Raw genomic sequence first — 23,945 nt, 5'->3', positions numbered from 1 at the left:
AAAATGAGAGCTGCTATTGTGATCCCTGGCGTGAGGTTCAGAAACAAGTGTCAGCTCTGGGTTACAAGACTGAGAGAGAAGGAAGAAAGCCCATCAATGGTGCCCCTAAGTCAGAATCATCTTGAAAAGGCCCTCTTGGACCTTAGATCTGCACAGGCTGTTAGTCAAAGTGTTTGATGAATTGATTCTCACTGTCACTGCCCTGGCTTCCTGTGCCATGTTTTTGTAGGACTGGGCCAATGTTGAGCTTCCTTCTGGGATGGAGGGAGGAGGGGAGTGGACGTGCCTTCAGTTTTGTGCAGAAATACAATTCTGGGCCCAAGGCACATTAAGCTGGTGCCTAAAAAGCCCATTCAGAGGTCAGAATTTGCTTCTTAGGGCACCCTCAGGTTTATTGGTTTTAGTAGAACCATCTCTCTGTGACTTGGCGGTTTCATTTTCTGCCTTTCCCTGAGATGAGCTTTTTCGTTTTCCAGCCACCAGTCCATCCACTTTGAGATTCATTGCTAAGTCCTGTTCATGTGAACTCCTGGGTCCCTGATGGCCCTTTGTTCTGGCTCATTCTTTTGCATTGTTACTGTAAGAGAAATACATTCCTGAATTTTCATCTTGGTGACTAAAGGGGGATTTCTCTGTTTCGGATCACCTCCCTGGGCACACATCTGGAAACTTGTCTTCTTCATACAATAGTAGTGGTAATAGCAACAGACTTAATAAGTGCCCAAAAGGTTCAAGGCAAAAGGGAGGAGGGTTCAAAACCATTTTAAAATCAACTTTTCCTCAAATCCCCACATGAACATTAGTTCTATGTAAATTGTAAGAGTTATAGCATAAAGGATGGGGGTGGGGGAGGTCAGGTGAAATAAGTGTGGGAAACTCTTGGTAGATCACTTTAAGAAATAAGGGTTGCCGGGTGTGGTGGCTCAAGCCTGTAGTCCCAGCACTTTGGGAGGCCGAGGTGAGAGGATTGCCTGGGCAACTTGACAAGACCTTGTCTCCACAATAAAGAAAAAATTAGCTAGGCATGGTGGTGTGTGCCTGTAGTTCCAGCTACTTGGAAGGCTAAAGTGGAAGGATCACCTGAGCCCAGCACACCGAGGCTGCAGTGGCTATGAGTGTGCCACTGCACTCCAGCCTGGGTGACAGAGTGAGACTCTGACTCAAATAAATAAATAAATAAATAAGGGTTCATGAAGGAGAGGTAGTTCACAGCCATGATCTCGCTTCTGAGAAACTGGGATGTGGGATCTGCTGAGAGTGAAGGAGGAAGGTGAGAGAGGGGGCAGGTGAGGGGGAAATTTGCAGGAGGACTTGAGGTGACTCAGTGAGGAAATTGGGAGAAGACAAATGGAGAACTGTGGAGTGCTTAGAAGGCAAAGCCGAGATTGGTTGCCCCCAACTTATCATGTTGCTAATTGTCTTTTGGTTTTGAAACCTTACACAATGATACCCAGCTTGTGAGTAAAATTAGGACTCTAACCCAGGTCATCTGATATTTTATTCCCATGCTCTAGAATAATAAGGGTAATGCTATTCTCTCGGTCTTTATAACCCAGAAAAAATATAATAACCAGAAACATAAAGAATTTTACTCATGTTGATTTTTTAAAAATTCCTTAAATAAAATGTTGGTAGTAATTCTATTTCATGTGATGGTGAGTAAAAGTTGAATAATGAAAGTTTCATATGCTTTCAGTTTGTTAGGAAAGATTTCGTAGAGAAGGTGAGACTGATGTAATTTCTTGAATGAAGGAAGGAAAATAATTTAGTGATTGAGTTGGAGAATAAATGTGCCAGGAGTTCAGGGTCAACAGAGAGAGGAAGATGTGTAGACCTCATCTGTGGTAATAGCAGTAGACCCTAAAAGAAAATAAATAAAAAGGTTACACAGAGTGGAGTCAGGAGAGCAAATAGAACTTTGAAGGAGGTCAAGGCTGTGGTGAGCCATGATTGTGTCACTGCATTCCAGCCTGGGTGACAGAGTGAGATCTGGCCCAAAAAATAAATAGATAAATAAAAATAAAAAACTTGGACAACCACACAGGTCCACTCCCACCGTGGGAGCTTTTCTGTCTTCTCAATAAATTCTGCTTTCAAAAACAAAAAAACTTTAAAGGTCATGATCAAGGTGAAATAAAGAATATTTCAAAAATAACAAGTTTATTTTTAAATATAATTCCTAAGGAGAAATTTTTAATACAATTCCTAAGGATAAAAATTTATTAATTTTTAAATAAGGACAATAACTGAGTGTGCATCATTTTAAAAAAATTATATTGATCTAACCATTCAAGAATATTTTAATATTTTATTTTAAAGATATGGGGTACAATTCAGTATTAGGTATACAAGTGGACATTGTATAGGTAGAGTTTGGGCCTCCCTTTGGTCCCCACTCTGCCTAGTTTGAGATGAGGTACCCTTTTTGATGTTACGTGCTCCCCCCCACCATCCTGGCAGTATCCCACTACTGCCAATCCCTTTCTTATAGTATTGTCGTAAATGTTCACGTCCACTTATGATAAGAAAATGTGGTACTCAGTTCTTTGTTTCTGTGATAAATTACTGAATTCATTCAAGTTGCTGCGAAGTCCAGAATGTTTGTCTTTCTTTATGGTTGTGTAATATTCATTATGCATATGTATCACTTTTTTTTACCCAGTCCAGTTTTGATGGGCAGCATAGTTGGTTCCATGTTTTTGCTATTGTGAAATAGCATGTGCAGGTACCTTTTTGGCATAATGATTTGAGTTTCTCCGGATATATTCCTAGTAGGGGAATTGCTGGGTCATAAGGAAGGTCAACTTCCAGTTCTTTTAGAAATTGCCACACTGTTTTCCATAGAGGTTGAACTAGTTTGCATTCTCACCAGCAATGTAGAAACATTCCTTTTTTTTCTGCTTCCTCACCAGCATTTGTTGTTGTTTGTTTTATTAATGATGGCAATTCTTACTAGGGTTAGGTGGTAGCTCAGTGTGGTTTTGATTTGCATTTCTCTGATGATTAACTGAGCACTTTTTTATGTCTTTTCTTTAGAAAAGTGTCTATTCATGTCTTTTGCTCACTTTTTAATGGGACTGTTTTTTTCCTTTTGGCATGTTTGAGTTCCTTGTAGATCCTGGGTGTTAGACCTTTATCAGATATTCAGTTGGCAAATATTTCTTCCCATTCTGTAGACTGTCTCTCTGCTCTCTTGATGGTTTTTTTTTTCATTGCAAAAACTTTTCAGTTTGATGAAGCCCACTTGTCTATCTTATCTCTTATGGCATGGACAGCTGGGGTTTTGATCAGGAATTGGTTGCCTACTCTGATTTCTGTAAGGGTGTCTCCTGCATTTTCTAAGGTTCTTATAGTTTGAGGTTTTACTTTTAGGTCTTTGATCCATTTAGAGTTGATTTTTATGTATGGTGATAGGTAGGGGTCTTGTTTTAATCTTCTGCATGTGGTTATCCAGTTTTCCCAGCACCATTTACTGAATAGCTTTCTCCCTCTCCCCAGTGGTTGTTGGTGGAGGCTTTGTCGAAGATGACTTGGTTAAGAAGTTGGGGTTAGCCGGGCTCGGTTGCTCAGCCTGTAATTCCGCGCTTTGGGAGGCTAAGGTAAGTGGATTGCCTGAGCCCGGAGGTTCGAGACCCGCCTGGGCAACTTGGCAAGACCTCATCAAAAAAATTAACCGGGCGTGGTAGCACGCGCCTGTAGTTCCAGCTACTTGGAAGGCTGAGGCAGAAGGATCGCTAGAGCCCAGCAGGTCGAGGCTGCGGTGGCCAGGAGCGGCCACTGCACTCCAGTCTGGGTGACAGAGTGAGACTCCAACTCAAAAAAAAAAAAAAATGAATAAGTTGGGGTTTTGCTTCTGGAATCTCTATCTTGTTTCATTGGTCCATATGCCTGTTCTTTTATCAATATCAGGCTATTTTGGATTATTACCCGTATAGTAAAGTTCAAAGTTTGGAAGTGTGATGCCTCCTGCTTTGTTTCTTTTGCTAGGGATTGTTTTGGATCTGGTTCTCAATGAGTTTGTTTAGATGCCTGATTTTAATGACAGTTAGAGTAGGAAAAGATATCTCATTGAAGAAGTGCCTCCTTGACTGAGTTTGCTAAACCATAGTTCATTCCCACCAACTTTTCATTTATAATTCAGTTGAAATTCAGCTAGTAAATTGTTTTCTCCCCTGTTGTCCTTGGTTATTCTTGAAAACTAATCAATGTGTCTTGCATCTTTATATTTTAGCAAATGAGTTGAAAATCCACAGAGAATCTTTATTCCAAAGCTTTTAAAACCAGTTTAAGAATTTAGTTTCCTAACTTGTGTAAATTTCACCATATGGAACTACTTACAGCATGTTTCAAATCTGACATAAAAAAATGAAGGTGCTGTGAAAATCTGTACATTAAATGTTACTATAGCCTAACGATTTCTTATTTTTCGTATAAAAACAAATGTTAATAGAAGTGTAATATTTTATTTCCGCACAATAGTAGATCACTTTGCACCCTTTGGTGTATAGGTAATCCATTTCCTAGGAATTGGTCTAAGTATACAATTTTTTTCTTTTTTTTAGTGGTTGCTTTTATTTTTTAAAAACATATGTAACCATAAATTTGCCTTTTAATTTAAAAATACTTAAATTGTGCTTATCCAGTTTCGCCTCTTTTTATAAATTGTTTTAATGATGAAATTATTGTTTCATAATCAACAGTTATTTAAACATATTAATACATTTTATCAGCTTCTTACTCACTATTGTTTTTTCATCCTGTACCTTTTCTCTGGGTTTCCATTACATCTTACTAAAGTACATCATAAGTAATTTTTGGTTTCTGTAGCTATGAACATATTAATGTTTCATTGATGAATGGTAGTATAGCTGAATATAAAATTCAAGGTCGACAGTTACTTTCTTTCAGTATCTTATCTTCTGGCATCTGTAATTGTTAATGAGAAGTCTATGCTGGTCTAAATGTCGTGAGTCTTTCTTTCATTTCCAAGACTTCCCACTAGTTATCTTCCATATACATCTATTTTTGACTCATATCTACCTGTTTTTATTCCATATTTGCCCATTTGTTTTTGATAGATGCCATGCCTTCACTTATATCTTTGATAAAAATACCTTTTTTTCCCTTTGAGTTGGAGTCTCACTCTGTTGCCCAGGCTGGAGTGCAGTGGCACACTCACGAACATCCTAGCATCAACCTGCTGGGCTCAGGCAATCCTTCTGCCTCAGCCTTCCAAGTAGCTGGAACTATGCCCATGCCGCTGGGAACTGGCGCATGCTACTATGCCCAGCTAATTTTTGATTTATTGTAGTGACAAGGTCTTGCCAAGTTGCCCAGGCTGGTCTCGAACCCACGAGCTCAGGCAATCCACTCACTTCAGCCTCCCAAAGTGCTGGGATTACAGGCTGAGCCACCAAGCCTAGCCAACATACTTATTTTTAAAAATCTCTACTAGGCTTTTCCATAATATTGATGTCATCAAGATTGAAATCATGTTTTATTGGTTATTTTATTTACTTGCTTTTTTTAGTGTTAGCAGGCTTAAACTATTTTGGAATTCAGTTTGTGCATTCATTTTGAGTGGAAGGTCTTTTTGTTTGCTTCTTTGGTTGTTTTTTATTTTTAATTATTATGGAAACTCAATAGTTGTACATATTTATGGGTTAATCTGATACTTTGATACATGCATACAATGTGTAATGATCAAATCAGCTTAAATGGGATATCCATCACCTCAAGCATTTGCCATTTATTTGTGTTAGGAACATTCTAATTCCACTCTTTTAAGTTACTTGAAATATATGATACATTATTAACTATAGTTACCCTATAGTTAATAATACACTAGCTTCTTTGGCTTTGTTTTTACTCTCTCTCTCCCTCTCTAATAGTCTTATGGTTTTGAAGTCACCTCCACCATGTCCCACTGATCCATGACATCTTGGAGTTCCTGCTCTATTTTGAGGGGATATTGCCAAGCCAGCATTTAGGGAGCCAGCATGAAGCTCAGTTACTTATTGATTATGAGTATTATCCTCCCCCTGCTCATCAAGGCTTTATAAAAATCATGGCTCCTGGAAATGTGTAACAACCATTTTGTTTTCCGGCCTTATTTACTGAGTCAGGGCTCTCCATTCAAGCAGAACCTGGGTTTAACCCAGAGTTCCCTCAGGAATTATTTTAAATCTATCACAACATGGCCTTGGGCACAGCAGACCATGACAGAAGTGTCATCCACTGTCTTGAGCTTTTGGTTCCTTTCTCATTCATGGAAATGGTTCTCTAGCTTTTGGGGCCCAGCTGTGACTTACATATTTAATATTTTATCTGTCATTGCTATGTGTTTGGAGAAGTGGGTTGGTGTCCAAGCATGGACTCACCAAACCACTTTGATCAAAAATCCATACATGTCAGAAGACTATTTCTGATGGATATCACTTCATTCAGATCTAGATCCCAGGCAATCCAAGTGTGTGGAAAAGTTTCATGGCCTCTGCATTAAGATGGTATTAAAAATGGTAAGTGTGAATAGCAGACATCATCCAAAGACCTTGACTAGAGAAGAGAAGCAAATTTAACAAGTAATTCAAGCTATCCCTTCCCACAACTTACAGCAGAAATCCCAAAAGGAGAGTGGTTAAGCGTAATATAAAACATAGGCATGTCAAATAAGCATTGTCCTAAAACCCAGAGTGTAGAACATTAGATACCTGTCTAAAGTTTCTTTGCCCAGATCTTCCTGGAAATTTCTGTTGCTAAACTTCCTCCTGTGAGTTTTTTATTGTTGTTGTTGTTGTTACTAGTTCAGGGATTTGGGTTAGTACTTTGGAGACATTTTGCTCACCAAAACTATCTGTATTCGATAGCTGTTCTTGTAAAAGCAGTGGCCGAAATGTTTTCAGAACAGATTCTACTGGAATCTGTTCCAAGATGAACGGGGAGCAAGCTTTCTTACTGGTAGTCAATATTGCAGCACTTCTGTATTTCTTTGGATGAAACAAAGAGTGAAAAGGTTGAGGTGGTCAGATAGGCTGATCTGGGTGTCCAAGAAATCTGCTGAACCAAGCAATAGAATTACTTGGGCAATTCACTCTTAATTTTACATCCTAAGGAACAGAGTCTGACTTTGTAGGGAAGGATCCCAATCAGTCCGCTAAAGCCCAAACCATGTTATTTTTAGCCTGTGATTCTGAAGTTGCTTTGCCCCTTACAGAGGTGTTTCTACTTTTGTTCTCCACATCTATTTGAACTGACCTTAGTCCCCCGGGCTCAGATTTCAGTCAGAAAAGTTGGAGCATTATTGTCACTGGTTCCTCCCTCTGTCCCTGACAAGTGAGAGCATCTCATAGGAAAGTTAAGAAGTCATGGGAAAGAGGCCGAACTTCTCTAGGAAGCCAAGACATTCTCTTTCTTGAAATTGAGAGGGACAGTTGCTAATAGAGTTTTCTGGAGAACAATGTGGTAAAGCTGTGCTTGGTGATGCCCATGAAGGCACAGGACACCAAGGCAGACTTGCTGTTGCTACCTCAGCTGGAAGGCCTGAAGTTCCAAACATCTTACGCCAATCTCAGGCAAACACTCTCTTAACAAATTTGGACAATGAGGGTGGTAGCCTTTGTCTGAAGGTGGAATAGCACTGAGGTACTTGGATGCAGGTGCTCCAAACTGCCATTAGCCCTCAAACAAGTTCGTCTATTCTAAGCAAGCTGAGAAGTATGGGAAGCTAAATAAAAACTCAAAATAAATCCACATTTAGAAACATAATGTAGAATATTAGACTTATTGATGGTGCCACTGTCACACAGTATTTCTGGGGCAATTAGAAAGGACCTTATGAACATTTTATATTCAAGTATTTCCCAGCTAGAGCATATTACTTGTGGAAGTGAGTTAAGTCAAGGGAGGGATGGATTCTCCCTTGGGCCTGAGGAAAGTGGTCCACTTACTGTGCTTTTTTCACTGTTGCCTTGCCTTCCTCTGAAGATGAGTAGGGACAGAGGAGAGACATTGGCAGGACCAGTGGCCAGAACCAGAAGACAGGAAGCAGATACATCCATGGCAATGTATGCAGTTTTTAAACAGAGCCAGATTTATAACAGACACTCAACATTAATTTCCTGATTTCTAGACATCTGTCTGTGTTGCCCATCCATTGTTTATCTCTTGCAACATCAGTAGAGAGGTTCGAGTACTTAGCAGGTGAGGGAAGGAGGTAGTAAGTTTCTGAATACATAAGGGGATCTTGTGGCAAAACAGAGTTAAGGATTATTTTCTGCCATTTTATTTTATTTTTTATTTCATTGTAAATTGACAAATTATTTTTATTTATGGGGTATGATGTGATGTTAAGATATATGTATGCAATGTGGGATGATTAAATCCAGCTAATTAACGTATTCATCACCACACATCCTTATCATCTACTATTTTAAATTGCAAAAATGTACTGAAAGACCATATAATCCTTCATCTAAAACTCTTGGGGTCAGTTGTGTTTCAGAATTCAGATTTTTTACTTTAGAAAGGTAATATAAAATACTACACACACACACACACACACACACACACACACACATACACACACATATATGACTATCCTCAGCAGAGTGTGGGCAGATTCTTAAAACCTATAACTTTAAAATTTCTGTAGCAAAATATGATTTTTTAAAAAATGTAATAAGTAAAGATTTTAAGTAGCATCATATCACTTCAGGTCAGGTAATAACATCAAGTGGGTTTTGTAACCAAACTTAAAAGTTTTAGAACTTTCTGGATTTTAGAATTGTGTATAAGAGATTGTGGATTTTATATAAATTAAGGAGTGTTGGAACCCAGTCAGTAGTTATGAGAAAAAGTATGTTTTGAATGACCAGTAAAACAGGTTTTTGGAACATAATCCATTTGTCATGAGGGAACTAACTGTATTAATAAAAATAACTGAGAGTCACATTTTGAACTGTGGACAATATGTTCATATTAGGCACTGTGCACTGTCAATAGATGACACTTCTTTACTCCTGACCGAAATCTCAGACCTGATGACGTATCTTCTCTCTCTTTTATCTTTCTTATTTCCCTGTTATCTACTCTTTTTTTTCTCAAAAATAGTTAGTTTGCCCTAGATTTTGAGCTGATGACACTCACTCTGGGTAGTTGGCAGGTCTTAATCAGGGCAAGTAGATGAGGTGAAGAAGCCACAGTGATTTCAGTCTTATGGAATCCAAGCAATTTTTTAAAAATCATGAATGTTTTTAAAAAATTCATAAAGTAATATATCCTTAAAATTGTGTGACAGAATTAAAATAACAGAGATAAAAACCTCAAAGTAAAAATCAGTGAAATATTCAGCTATTCTTTGAGGAAAACATTTCTGAACTATTCCTGATATCATAAATGAAATATTTTGCTTAAACCATGAAAGAACTTCAAATCTATAAGAAAAACCTGAAGTTACCTTAAAAAACAAGCCTACTTAAACGTAGAAGATGTTAAAATGGGAAACTAGATTATAAATAATTTGTAAGTAGTTTGTCAATAGGAATTCCAGTGGCATAAAGAAATGCTTAATAAATGAATTGCTTTTCAGATTTAGCAACCTTGGGGGTAAGATAACACTAAGAACTGTTTTTTAAAAACCAGTCAAAATAAAAAAATCTGGAGAGCCTACCTGTACTGAGGATTCATTTTTTGAGGTTAAATGAGGTCATTAAACATCTTTTTTACTATATCTGAGAAAATGCAGAAAACAGTTGTGCTGTCCCCAGAATCTAACGTCGCCACAGCCACAAGGCCTGGCGTGTTTCTTTAGCACTCTGCTCATCCCTGTATCCTGACGGCACAAGCAGTTTTTGGTGTCTCTGAGGGTCATCTTTACATTGCCAAATTAAAGAAAAGAAGTGAAATGGTTTTCCTGTGTCAGTCAGTGCATTTTTCTTGATCTTCCGATTTCTTGACTGAAGATTTTAACTTACTATAGATTCCCCTTGACCTCCTTGACAATGATTCCTTGACATTTAGTGAAAATAGTTTGAATTTCTGTGTTAGGATAGAGTAGGCAGAAATTCTGATCAGAAATAGGAAAACTAGTCATGATGAAAACATAACCAAATTTGAATGGCAATACTCAGCTCTTAGTATGTATTTAGAACAGAGATATTAAAGATAGTCCTTATTTTTCAGTGTTTTATCTGCTGCTCCCTTCCTCCCTTCCCTCAACAACCAAAACACTTTAAAATTGAAAAGTTGCCCAGTCATTCAGTGATGTCTGAGATAAAGGCTGAGCCATATTTAGGCTAACCCCAAGGATAGGATAATGTATTGTGTTTTAAAGATTCCCCTTCACCTTTTCATAATCTGTGCCTCTTCCTGCTCCTGTTTGCCCTGGCATCTTTTGGAAGTCACTGTGTTTTGCATAGCATGTGCACTTTTTTCCTGAAATGTGCAGCACACTCAACATTGCAGTGATTTTTTTTTTTGCCTCCTTTGCTTAGAACAGAGGTGGAAACCCCAGGGGATTCAAGTACCCACTTGATAGGCTCAGTCTCTCTTAATCAGCCTGTAATGGAGCTAATGGCTGTTTGTCATCCTTGGAGATATAAATTTCCTGGCGGTGTCTCCTGCAGACAGTGCATGAAGTATGCTCAGTGTGCCAGCAAGAGCTGATAAGCAGCAGCAGGGCAGGGTGCCTCGTGAGCCAGCAGAGCCAGGGCTTCCCGGCTGCCAGGCTACGGAACGCGCCTCGCCACTCCTGAGACATGGACAACGTCGGTAGGTGAAACAAGCATGAATTCCTCATCGCTGCTGGCTTTCTTTGCAGCCTGCATCCTTTGCTGCTGGAGGTTTGCCTATGTGTTGCTCTCGTTCTGCGCTGAAAATGTTTGAGACTGGGAGGCATGATAGATGTTAGCCCCGGTGCATTGTCCACAAGGCAATTAGTGTTCACTTTGAAGTTTAAGAATTGGGAACGCAATGATCATTCGGGATTCACCTTTTGCAAAGACTACACTATTAGTCTTTATTGAGGCGGCAGCAAGTGTAGTGCTTGATCCTTTTGTGTTCAGAACAGTGGGTGGAAAATGCATATAGTTAATGAAAAAACTATTACTAAGGGGTGGCAAAAGGTAGATGGGATTAATGTGAATGAACTGAATAAAAATTCTTTGTAAATACTGCAGTATGCACAGTGTGATAGCATAAGAACTCTTTAGTCTGATGCTTTCTTCTTCATGATAGAATGCAATGTTGAAAATGTTTGATATCCTCTGATATTTAATTTCGGAGTGCAGACATTAGTGGTCAATCAGGCACCTTTTAAAAATGTATATATTTTTTAATATCTTTATTTGACAGCTAGACAGACATGACTATTGAAGTATTTTAATGTCAATTAAAGAATTAGCATAAAATTATTTCTCAGGTGGAACTTTTTCCCCCATTGTATTGAACTTTTAGAGGATATACACCATGGGATTACTCCCCATTTCGGTGTCATGGGCACTCAATGCAGAATTCTCCCAGCTGTGTTATGGATTCTTTGCCTCTGAACTCATTAGTTCAGTTACCAGCTGGTATCAGCTTTAAGGTGATGCTTGAACAGTCAGCTCTTCTAAGAAAATACATCATTTAAAAGACATTCTATACCACACGACTACCCATTGGTGGCAAAACATATTTGTTTATGAAATTTAGCTATTTCAGTCCTTGATGCAGGTAGGATAGGCTAGCAGAGATTTAAAAGGCTGCATGTCTTGAGTTCTTTTATGAAATAGCTTATCAGGAAAAAAAACTCTGTGACTGAAATAATTTTGTCTTTTATATTGATGGCAATTGAAATACATTGGAACAGTATAATATTTGGGATGGAAATTTTAGGGTGGTGGAAGAAATACAGTGAGTGTAACGGTGTATGTGTAGTAAGTAGTAGCAAGGAGACTAGATTCATGCATATGCATTATACCTCCATTGTGGTCATTAAAAAAATATACTGTGGGGCTTGTCATAAAAGTATGTAGGTTTGGCATTCCATGACAAGGCACAATTTGAAGATCAACCAAAAGCCTCTCTAGTTACAGCAATTGAATGAGTAAAAAATAAATAAACTTAGAATCCCTAATTTAGCCCTGTTTAAAACTTCTGCCACCCACAATTAATTATACTGATGCCCTGACAGAATTATCACTTTAATTCAAGTACATATCTTTCTTAACTGACTCATATATTTATTTAAAGACCATTTTTAAAAAAGGAAAGAAACTACTGTAGCAGGCTTTCTGTAGGTTTAAGCAATGCCAAGGGTTATTCTTTCTTTCTTCCTTTCGTTCTTTGGGCTAACTATAGCTTTGGGGGATGTTTGCACAGTTTTTAGTTCTATTTGTTTATGTTATTAAATGCCATTAATAAAATACCTCTGCTTTTGATGAGTTGAAGAATATCTATACACTCTGTAGAGTGGCTTTTGAAGCAGCAATTTCTATATCATTTCAAATTTTTGGTGTAATCTCAAATATAGGCATGTATAACTTTGAACAGAATAACAAGCTTTTCAGTCATATTATTTGAATATTTTGGAAATAGCATCTTTTTCATAATGGCTTGTAATTGGCTGTCAGTGATCACTTTTCATGGTAATTTTTTTTTATGTAAGCAAATTCTCTTACAGGAGGGAAATGTATGCATCTGTTACACATACACATTCCAATAAATTATATTGACTATAAGAAAGGTATTTAAGACAGTACTGGTAGGTGTCCCCCTCCAAAAAACCTGAAATATTTTAACATTATACCAAGGGACCCAATTAACTTGGAGCACTATGGTTTCTCCAATTTAATCTAAACAAGGTAATGATGTTGAATATTTGCCTAAATGTTTCTAATCAGAAATGGGTTGAGGCTCTGGACATCAGAGCTAGCCGTTCAGAGCTGAGTACCAGTCCTTAACAATGGGATCATTAATTTCACAGAGTTAGGCCTTCTTCCAGCAAGGCATTCTGCGTGGGGGTTTGGATGATTGTCAGGCAGAAACACAGCAATGGGTACACACAGGTCGAATGCCTCTAATTTATTCAAGTTGCACAAAACGCTGCATCAGAGATATTTGTGTGTGGTTTCTGTTGTTAATGAGTAAAGAAAGATGAGCCTCTTGGGACTCTGGCCCTATGGGTGGGTGTGTGTCCATTTCAGCCTTCATGCCATTGTGAGTCTGTCCTTTCTCTCCTTAGCAGCAAAGAGCTGACATTCCTACTATCTCAGAGAAGGAGACATCCCTTCTCCATAATTGCTGGCTTATGTATTCCTTTAAAAGCTTTTCCTGGAATAACAATAAAATATTTATCAATCTCTGTGTGTGGAATATGTCAGGGCAATTTTAGCAATATCTAACCTTTTCTTCTTTTTTAATTTGGCTATTTCTTCTTAGAAATTATATAACCACTTAGATGGATGGCCCTATATAATTACAGACCTATGACTACAACCACAGTCCACATTATTCTGCTGGTACATTGAGTGTCACTTCTCCTCCTAACCTTCATCAGGTGGTTCTCATGAATGAGTTATGATAAGCGAAGCTGAGGCAACGTTGATTAGTAGCAGGCGATTATCTGAAACACAATATTTTGAAATGTAATTCCATATTCTACAGGGCAGAATACTGTCATTTATGGTGCTAATTTTTCCTTGCTTGATATCAAGATGTTTCAGTGACCATGTGTGACTCAGAAGAGGCACACTCATAAGGAAGGGGGGTGACAGCACAGAGCCCTTCACTTTAATAGTCTGGGTCAGTGGTTCAAAAGCTTTTGACCCTCCATGTATATCACTAAGTTTGAAAAGTTCACAGTCTACTAGCTCCCTGCAGAACAGACTGGAGGGTTATTTGGAGCCAGACTGAGGAAAAGTTTAGAATGGAGTAGTCGAGGGCAATCAGATCATCTTAGGTGAACACTGTCTCTGTCACTTGCCATCCCAGTGACCATGAACAAGTTACAGTAACTCGGTATGCATTCACATCTCAAGTGCTGACATTAAAGATACCCATCGCAGAAGAGGAAATAAGATACCTCTTGTAAAGCTTTTGGTACAGTGGCTGGCATATGGTAATATTCCCTGCATGGTGGCTGTTTAGAGAGCCATCAAAAATGGAAGCAGGTTGTTTTATGAACAAATGTATGCTCTGGCAGCATGGCTCTGAAAGCAGTGCAAATGATAGTGGGGAAAAGCGATCAGTTCTGAGCAAGGGGATCAGTCAGGTGGCTGACTCAAGAGTAGAATTGAATGAATGTGGGTGGTGCAGTGGAGAAGGAATGGGGGATGCATTGGGTATGCAACAACAGAGCATGAGGAGTGGAGATGGGAACAGGTCTCCTCAAAGGAGACCTTTGAGCTTTCCATTTGAGAATCTCCGTGATAGTCTTGCACTACTGAACACAAACTGAGTTTTAAGGTAAAGACAATGAGTTCCCTTTTGACACTGTTGGATTTAAAATACCATGTGTGTTGCGCACTAGCAATCGTAGCTCACTGATGACTTTTTAATCCACCAAAAGGTGTAAACACACACACACACACACACACACACACACACACACACACACACACACACACACACACATTCCTTTCTTATCATGGATTTGAAATAATACAGGGTTGTTGAGGCTTGTTAGTTTTTTTTCTGTTTTACACACTCTTTTTTTAGTTCGGTCCTGTAAACTCAATAGCAGCTAATGCTTTCCTGCCACCTCTTCCCCAGTCTTAGGGAGATCCTATGGGTTGGTGTGGAGAAAGGAGACTTTCATATGCTTCATCTTTTCAACATAGATGGAGATAAGACCAGGTCCAGTGAAACATGCCCCTAAGCAATGAAATAATTTGGGTAAAGGCCAGGCTGTTACATAAGAAAATGTAAGCACAAAGACATTTCATTTCAAGTTGGTTTAAAACTTTACTGGGAGAAGCTACCTTAGCAGTTCAGGCTGTCATGCCAAAGTTCTTGAACAACTGAAGATGGTGATTCAGGAGATGGATTATGTAATGAAGCCAACTTCTTATGTAAATTAATTTGCTTCTAAAGAGGATGCTGTCTTGAACACATTACTATATTTGCAAATTATATTTGGTACAATTTTAATTTTTTCTTTCTAACTTTCTACTTTCATATTTCAATCTTACTACCTATAATTTTGTTAACCATAATAATTTTTAGAAGTATAGTAATGTAATATATATACATATGTATGAATATAATATGTACACATATATTTGCATATGCATACTTTATTTTATTTCATTTTGAGTTGGGGTCTCACTCTGTCACCCAGGCTGGAATGCAATGGCAGGATCATGGCTCACTATAGCCCCGACTTCCTGGTCTCAAGCAATCCTGCCTCCTCAGCCTCCTGAGTAACTGGAACTACCTGGGCATACCCAGACCCTGCTAATTTCTTTATTTTTTGTAGAGAAAATGTCTCACTATGTTGTCCAGGCTGGTCTATAACTCCTGACCTCAAGCAGTCCTCCCACCTCGACCTCCCAAAGTGCTGGAATTACAAACGTGAGCTGCTGCACCTGGTGCCACATGTATCCTCTATATACCTGTGTGTGGATAGTTTGGTGGGGAAGTTATCAGCCTTGATGTTGGATATTATAATGTTGCTAGCTCTTCTAACAAACTTAGAACAGATTTTATTTTTAATTAGAAATCAACCTCATTCTCTGAAATGCCCTTTATGTATACAGATGTTTATATTAATCATTGTATTAACTATAAGACAAATGCCAGTATTTTTCTTTGAATTTATTGTAAAACCCATTGTGCTGTTTTAGCATTTTATGCTTCATCAAATATGTGTTTTTAAGAGCACCTGAAATTCATGTAAGGATATTTTTCTAAGCAAAAGATTAAAATTTGATAAATAATCAACTTTTTTGGGACATCTACATATTTTCAGAATGCTAATATTGTTATGGAAATCACTGTCCTTTAAAATAAAAATACCAAAAGAAAAAGTAGGTTTACATTTTAACATAAAGATACTCGAAAAGTGGCACTAAGTTTTCTTTCTAGTCTTTACTCTAATTTTTAGAGTGACTTTGATGTCCTGAGAATGAACTGACAGATTTGACCCAAGAGTGTGCAGAAGCAGGACAAGGTCTTTGTTTCAAAAACAAAGTTTTTATTTTTGTTTTCACATCATTGCAATTTATTGAGTTTTTTTGTTTGTTTGTTTTGCAACTACTCGTCTTTCCAAAGGCAAAATGAATTCTGATTTTTCTATATTCGCAAGATAAAATAGGAATACTTGTCAAATGGCGTTTGTCAAGAACTGTTAGAAAGCTATGGAAAACAAGCAAAAGTGCATTTTGGTGGCAGAAAGAAGAAATTAATAATTCAATATTTTCTGAATTATATGCCACTGCATATTAATTCCATAGGATGTTAATTATATCTCCCTGCCCTACCCCCTATACAAATAATTTAGTGTTCAGGCAATTTTGAGAATTGTTGCGTTTAACCGTGTTAAACAGGTTTCTTAATATGCTAAGAGATATATGCTAATATAATTAGCATGTAATTTCTTGTGGGAGCTAGTATTTATTGTGAAGTCCCAAGTTGGAATATAGAATGCAACACTTCCCAAATCATATTAACCACAAGTTCTCCAGTGGCTACAGGAAGATAACTCAAATTCAGTAAGCCCTGTAAAAATCCCTTCTTTCTCATTTTTACTTTCCATTTTCATCTCTTTCTTTCCTGAACTCTTCTCGACCTGCTATATCCAAATACAGGAAGCCATTTTTGGTAACTTGCAAAGTATTCATATCCATAAATATCAATGCTTGATTACTGAGAAATTAAATATTTGTATCATCCATGTCCAGGATTTTTCTTCCTCTTCTTTGCTGTGAGCCTTTGGGGGCATTTCATTTCTCATGGGCATCACCATCAGATGAAGTAGGAGGAAAGGAAACCTGCTCTGGAAAGGAGTGGAATCCAATTACAGCTATGAGATTAGGAGTAATGCACAGATTTTATTTATCAAAATTTAACATTATGCATGAATTATTAAAATAGACACAAGGTTTTAAATGTAAACAGTCAACTTCAAAGTTCTATTTTTGTAAACCAGGCACCAAGAATCTATATAACAAAGGCAAATCTTGTTTAACTAAATGTTAAATGTCTTAAAAGGAAGAAAGCCTACTTTTTTGAGTGCCCATTGTGTCCTAGGCACCAAGTTAAGCATTTTACATATGTTACATCATTAATACTTGCAATCGCTCTGTAAGTAAATATTATTTTCCTCAAGTTATACATAAGGTAACTGAGGCTATGTAAGAGCTCACCCAGTAAATAAGTGGGTGATTTATAAACTTGAATCAAGCTTTTTTTTTTAACAATAGCAAAATGCAACCTATCATCTTCCATATTGTCATACTGTTTTGAGAGGTAGGGATTCTTGGTCTTTGTAGCTTCCATAGCATTGAGCACAGTACCTGGGCATATAGTAAGTGTTTGTTGAATTAATGCCATTTAATGAATTTGGGGCACTTTTTCCAAAAGGAAATTAATTTTTAAATACCAGTGTCAAAGATGATCTTATCACAAATCTGAATACCCTGTTGGAAAGAAGTCAGTGTATAGATAAGAAAAAATGTAGTTGTGAAGTGTTTCTTTCATAAACATTTATGCATTTGTGGCAATTTATAAAAGAGAATGCTTTTGGTATAGCCCACCTATGAAATCTGTAAAAAAATTATTCAAAATTTTCCTTTGAAGAATGTGATAATATTAGAATCATTAACGGAAATTATGGAAAGAGGCCCCTGATTGTTTTTAATGACCTTTAAATAAATTGCCCATGCATCTTTCTGGAACATGAAAGAATTTTACTTTATCTCGCATCTTCTTCCAGAGAGATCATGATGAGAGGGAAGATCTCAGAGTACCAGTCCTGTGTCTCACCTGACTACACCTGCGACACTAGTTCTTTTTCTTTCACCAATCATGCTAGCACGTTACATTCCCCATGACTCTTTTCAAACGATATTATTACTCTGTGAATTTCTACAAGATTTGGAAAACAAACCATAAAATAGTAATCTCATTTAAATGTTGACGTATGTGTCAAGAGAAGTCATAGTTTCAAAAAATAAACTCCTGGGTTTTCCTAGTTTGATATAAATTATTTGCAGAATTTTTTTAAAGTAGCTCTTTGATCTTTTTATTTTATATTTTTATTATTATTGAGTTCGAGTCTCACTCTGTCGCCCAGGCTAGAGTGCGGTGGCACACTAACTGCCACCCCAGCATTGACTTGCTGGGCTCCGGTGATCCTTCCACCTCAACCTTTCAAGTAGTCAGAACTACAGGTCAGCACTACCATGCAGGGCTAATTTTTTTTTTTTAATTGTAAACGCAAGGACCCACCAAGTTGCCTAGGCTGGTCTTAAGCCCGCAGGCTCAGGCAGTCCACTCGCCTCAGCCTCCCAAAGTGCTGGAGTTACAGGCTGAGCCACCAAGCCCGGCCTGATCATTTTTATAGAAAATGATTTCTGAACATCCAATTGTCTATCCTCCCAGAAATCACATTTGGAATTTTTTCACAAAAGCCAATTTGTTCCAAATGTTTACTCTTCTAATTATGTATGGTGACTAAAATTATGCCTCATGACTGGACTTTCATGATTTCCTTTCTTAGACCAGAATCATTCAGTCCCAGCACGTTTTTATACCTTAACAGGTGTGAAGTTCAAATCCTGACGTTTGTCGCTATTAGTAACTGACCGAACTTGACCTGCTCACCTTCGTCTTGTTATTCTCATATGTCCTCCACTTCCACCAGTCTGTTCTTCTCTCTGTTCTTTACCCACAAAAACATGTGTGTATTCTCATCTTCATTCTTGCCGTTCTTCCCACCTAGAATGCCTTCTCCTCTTTGCTGTTCAGCCATTTTTTCATCCGCTCATCTGGAGAATGCTTCCTGGGCACCCACTCCATGCCAGGCAGTGTGCTAGCTAGTGAGGATACGAGGGACTGAGACAGAGCTTCTGTTGGCATGGACCTTCATTCTAGCAGAGAAAGCAGACGTTAATCGTGAAAAGACAAAACGCTTGGATTGTGATCAGTGCTGCCAAGTTAAAGAAATGGTATTTGGATAAAGTATGAGATTGGGGTGGAGGCTTCCCCTACATTCGATAGTCAGGGAAAAGCTTCCTGAGAAGGTGGCATCAGGCTGAAAGTGGCTGGCAAACATGCAAGCCCCCAGGTAGGACGTTGATTGGGATGTCTGAGCAACAAAAGGCAAGGCCAGCGTTGCAGAGACCTGATGAGGGGCATGAGAAAGGGCTCCAGATGAGCATGATGAACCTCAGTCAATCAGGAAGGGCCTGAGGTTTGGCCTCTATTCTACCAGCTCTCAAAAGTGCTCCATCCAAATGGGCAGAGACATGACATGATATGACATGATTCAAGGTGTAACAAAACTGAAAGGAATGAACTGGAGAGAGGGAAGAGGGGAAGCTCCTAAGAATGAAATTCACTTAGAAGGATCTTGAAGAAGGTGGTGGCGTTGAGACTGGGGAGAAGGAATTTGCTGGACTTCTTCATATTCTGTTGTATGACATTTTCCCAACTGGTCTGCAAGCCCTCACTTTTCTCAGAGCACTGATGGAATTCATCACCCAGTTTGGTACTTTTGTGCTTAATGGAAGTTCATCTGAGATAATCCTCCATTTGAGTCTTTTCCTCCAACCAGATGAGATGTTTATTATCTTGAGGGCATATGTCTCATCATAGACATCTTTTGTATTTTCTTTTTTTTTTTTTGAGTTGGAGTCTCACTCTATCGCCCAGGCTGGAGTGCAGTGGCCGCTCCCAAGTTAAAGTGGTTGTTCTTAACTCTAGCCACCCATTAGAATTGTTTGGAAATCTTTTTCAAGATATCAGCCAGGGCAAGATGGCTCACACCTATAATCCCAACAATTTGGGAGATTGAGATAGAAGATCGCTTTGAGGTTGGGTGTTTGAGACCAGCAGGGGCAGCTTAGCAAGAGCCCATTTCTACTAAAGATAACAATAATAATAAAATTTTTTTTTTAATTTAAAAATATCAATCTCTGGGCCCTACCCTGGATAAATTCAGTCAGAGTCTTTGCAGTATAGTCAGGACATTGGTATCTGTTTAAAAGCCCCCTGGCATATTCTAATGGACACCAGGGTAAGAACCACTGTCACAGTCCTCTCTCGCTCTCCCCCTGCTCTCTCCCTCTCTCCCTCCCCCTAACCTCCTCCCCTCCTCCACACCACCCTTTTCATAGTGAGCAGGCCAGGACAGCTGGATTGTGCTTGGAAATTCTCTGTTTCCTGGGGAATGTGAGGCTGTGAGAGTAAACCTCCAAGGAAATGGCCAAAAGAAAAGAGCAGAGGCAAAAGAGTGCTTCTGGGCAGCATATCAGGATAGGAAAAAAAGGGAACTGAACCCAGGCTCTATGTAATCCATCCTCCTGAAGTCTGTACACCTGATCAAAGAAGGCAGTGACGGAGAGACTTAGCCACCTACTTCCCAATCAGGAAGGTTTTCTCTTCCAACGTCTCCCAAGCAAATTAAATATTAAGAGTGGCAAAAACTCTGTCTGATGAGACTTTCCATGTGCATTCTGGCTAATAAGAGATGTTAAGTATCCCTTGTTGAGCTTTATATACTAGACAAGGTTCATTATTAGGCTCCAAATAGCACTGTTAGGATTTCATTGTCAGTAACTATATCTGTACCAAGTGGCTGGGTCAGAGCCACTATTAGACACCGATGCTATATTTGCTGTGTCCATGTGACCTACCACAGATGCCCTGCTTTTTAATGACAGAGAAATAGGTCTTGTTCCACCTGAACTTCCCCCTCCAAATACACACACAGAACAAGTTTCAGATCATTTTGAACTGACAGTGACCTTAAACATTAAAGCATAGGAATACTTTGATGCCTTACTTTGCTGGGATTTTGGTTAATAAATGGCGCTCTTTAAAACAGGGTTAATATATACCTTTGAAAGGAAACAGTAAAATTTAATAAAGCCGTCTTTTATACTATTTCACTTAACTGTCTCACCTGGTCATGAGGATCACCTGAGAAGGTGTAGGTGACAGGGTTTGTAACTCTAAAAGATTATACAAATGAAGCATCTAGTATTAAGAGGAACCTCCAGGGATTGGCAGAGGAGGCTGTGGTTGGGTGGGGATGGCATGGGTTGCATGTCACCCTAGATGCCCTTTCAGCCCCAGCTCCTGCCACTACTTCCCCATCCCCCTCACTCAGGCATCTTCCGTTGCTGTCTTGAAAAGCCACCGCCTTGTGTTAGACCCAGCTCAAGGGTCCCCTCCTCTACAAAACCATCTGCAACTACTCTGGGTAGGATTAGTGTCTCCTCTCCTCCCCTCTCCTCTCCTCTCCTCTCTTCTCCTCCCCCCTCCTCTCTTCTCCTCTCTTCTCCTCCCCACTTCTCCTCTCCTCCCCTTCCCCATTTCCACTCTCCTCCCACAGAACACTCTCCTAGCCCTGTTGTAACATGTATCAGGTGTTACTGTAATGCTGTTTCATATGTCTGGCTCCTCAACTAGGTCACATGTTCCTCAAGAACAGGTCCATGTCTTCTTCTTGAGTCTCACACCTAGTGCAGTGCCTGACAGAGGCAGTGTGTTCAATAAGAAAGCAAATGAATACACTAGCTGAATAAAGCCATGGGGTGTGCCTTTTATTGTGTGTTATTACTTATATAGAAACCATGAGTTATTGCCAACTGAAGGATGTGGCCATATGCCACTTGATGCAAATCGTGTTTCTTAAGCTGTGGAGCCCATCAGAATCATTTGTGGAATTATAATCTGTTTGTGTGTCTGCCTGCCTGCCTTCCTGCCTGTTCATCCATTCATCCATTCATCTATCTATCCGCCCTTCTGTCCATCGGTCCATCCATCTATCCATCCATCTGTCCATCTGTCCATCCATCTATCCATCCATCCATCCACCCATCCACCTGCCTACTTACCTACCTATCATCTATTTTTCTGTCTGCTTTCTATGCATCTATTTGTTATCTATCAATAGCCAGAGCCATTCCAGTTGCACTCCAGACCTGCTAATTCAGAATCTCCCATGGGAGAAAAGGGATAACTGTTCTTTTAAAAACCATTTCATGAGCTGGGAGTGGTGGCTCATGCCTGTAATCCCAGCATTTGTGGAGGCTGAGGTGGGCAACAAAGCAAGAACCTGTCTCTACCCAAAATGGAAAAATTAGCTGGGCATGGTGGCACGCACCTGTAGTCCCAGGTACTCCAGAGGCTATGCAGGAGGACCACTTGAGCCCAGGGGTTCAAGGGCGCAATGAGCCATGATAGTGCCATTGCACTCCAGCCTGAGTGATAGAGTGAGACCCTGTCCTCCCAAAAAATAAAAAAATGTTTCATGAATTGTTCTTTTGCACACCCCTGGTGAGATCCATTGTCACTCTAAGGGCATATAATGAAACCACTCAGACAAAATGGGTTTTCACTGTTTTTTGTGTTATTAAGATACTTGGCTATTGCTATTGTGAAAGCATGTTATTATCAGAATCATAAAGCTCTTGTGCCATGTACAAAAATGCCCTGATATACCCTGCTGGGGGCCTGTATTGGCCTGTAAACAAAGAAGCACCTTTCACTGAGACTGTTGTATGGGAGTGGTGGTGAATTCTGCATCATTTTCCTCCACTTACTGTGGAAAGGTACGTACTAGCTTTCGTATCATTAACTGAGACTTGCTTAAAACTATGTTCACCTAACTTACCTTTAATTTATCACCTGTCGCATGCCTCTGTACTTCGTATATTTGAGTGTTATTTTCTTAGTAATGGAAATTTGGCAAACATCCATTTTTAAACGCTTCACATAGGGCATTTTTAACAAAGGGCCAAAAGGAAAGCTTGCCAATCCTGACCTTTGAGAATGGTCAGCGTGGCATAAAGAGTGAAAGTTCCTTAGGTTTCCTGGGAAAGACTTCAGTCTTCACAGCACTGATCAGGTTTGCCTGCGGTACTTACACAACAGACATCAATGGATGGAGGAGCCAGTTTGTGTGCTCAAACAATAAGCATTTTACAACATTCATTAACCTAAGGGTCACTTTTTGCAATTAAGGAAGTTTAAAGACATTTGTTTAAATAACTGTATGACTGTAACGAGAGTTGAAAAAAGCCAGAGAGTTGAAAATTAAAGCCAACTTTGTCTTTAAAATCCAGACTTTGTGGAAAACCAGGAGCTCTGTAGCATACATTTAGAATGAAGCACCCCCTTCAACGTCCAAATTTCCTGGCTTATGTCAGCTTTTTTGTCACAGCCCTAACACTCTGTAAACAAAGGTGTCTCTTAGACTAACAGATGTGGGCTTTGTCCTGCGGCGTCCCAGGGAAGGTTTTCATGAAACCTCAAAACTACAAAACCTTCCAATGTACTTTTGAGTGCCTGGGTTATTTTAAAAACAAAATCAAGTCCCCCAAAACTATGCTTTAAATGCAGGATAGAAATAAATGAAATTTTTAAAAAATGCTGTACATACTTCAACAATATTTCTTTCATCTTCCAAAATGCTTACAAATATAGCTCATTTCTCACTGTTCTCTGGTGAATTATGTAAACACTTCAAATCATCAGTTCTGCTTTTATAGATATGAAACCAAGGCAGAGAAGTTAATTAATTAATTTATTTTTTCAAAGAGCAACTTCATGCACAGCTTAACTGCTCATGGAAAATGTTGCATGGATGTAAAAAATGCATGTCTGGTTGAGTATATGCCTGGCCATTGACCAACCCATGAGACATGGGCCATGCCAAATCTGATTCCCATTGACTTTTATGCAGAAGGAAAGCCAAACAAAGAGTTTACCCCTTAGGCTGCATGCATATTGTTTTTTCA

General features: G+C 39.0%; 1 protein-coding gene across 2 annotated transcripts in view; it reads left to right on the top strand.

Annotated features, from left to right (window-relative positions):
- The first annotated feature begins 10,624 nt into the window (after positions 1 to 10,624).
- The window catches only part of PHACTR2 (phosphatase and actin regulator 2), a 207,992-nt gene continuing 194,671 nt past the window's right edge, over positions 10,625 to 23,945 (top strand). For both annotated transcript variants that reach the window (XM_021709749.1, XM_021709748.1), the window contains exon 1: positions 10,625 to 10,767. In XM_021709749.1, the coding sequence (XP_021565424.1) occupies positions 10,755 to 10,767 (13 nt within the window). In that variant the 5' untranslated portion in view covers positions 10,625 to 10,754. The remainder of the gene's footprint in view (positions 10,768 to 23,945) is intronic.

This window comes from Carlito syrichta, unplaced genomic scaffold, assembly GCF_000164805.1.
Source record: "Carlito syrichta isolate Samal-C Ts95f unplaced genomic scaffold, Tarsius_syrichta-2.0.1 Scaffold279568, whole genome shotgun sequence".
NCBI classification, from domain to species: domain Eukaryota; kingdom Metazoa; phylum Chordata; class Mammalia; order Primates; family Tarsiidae; genus Carlito; species Carlito syrichta.
The sequence above is the reverse complement of the archived record's forward strand: the minus strand, read 5'-3'. Positions and strand labels throughout refer to the sequence as shown.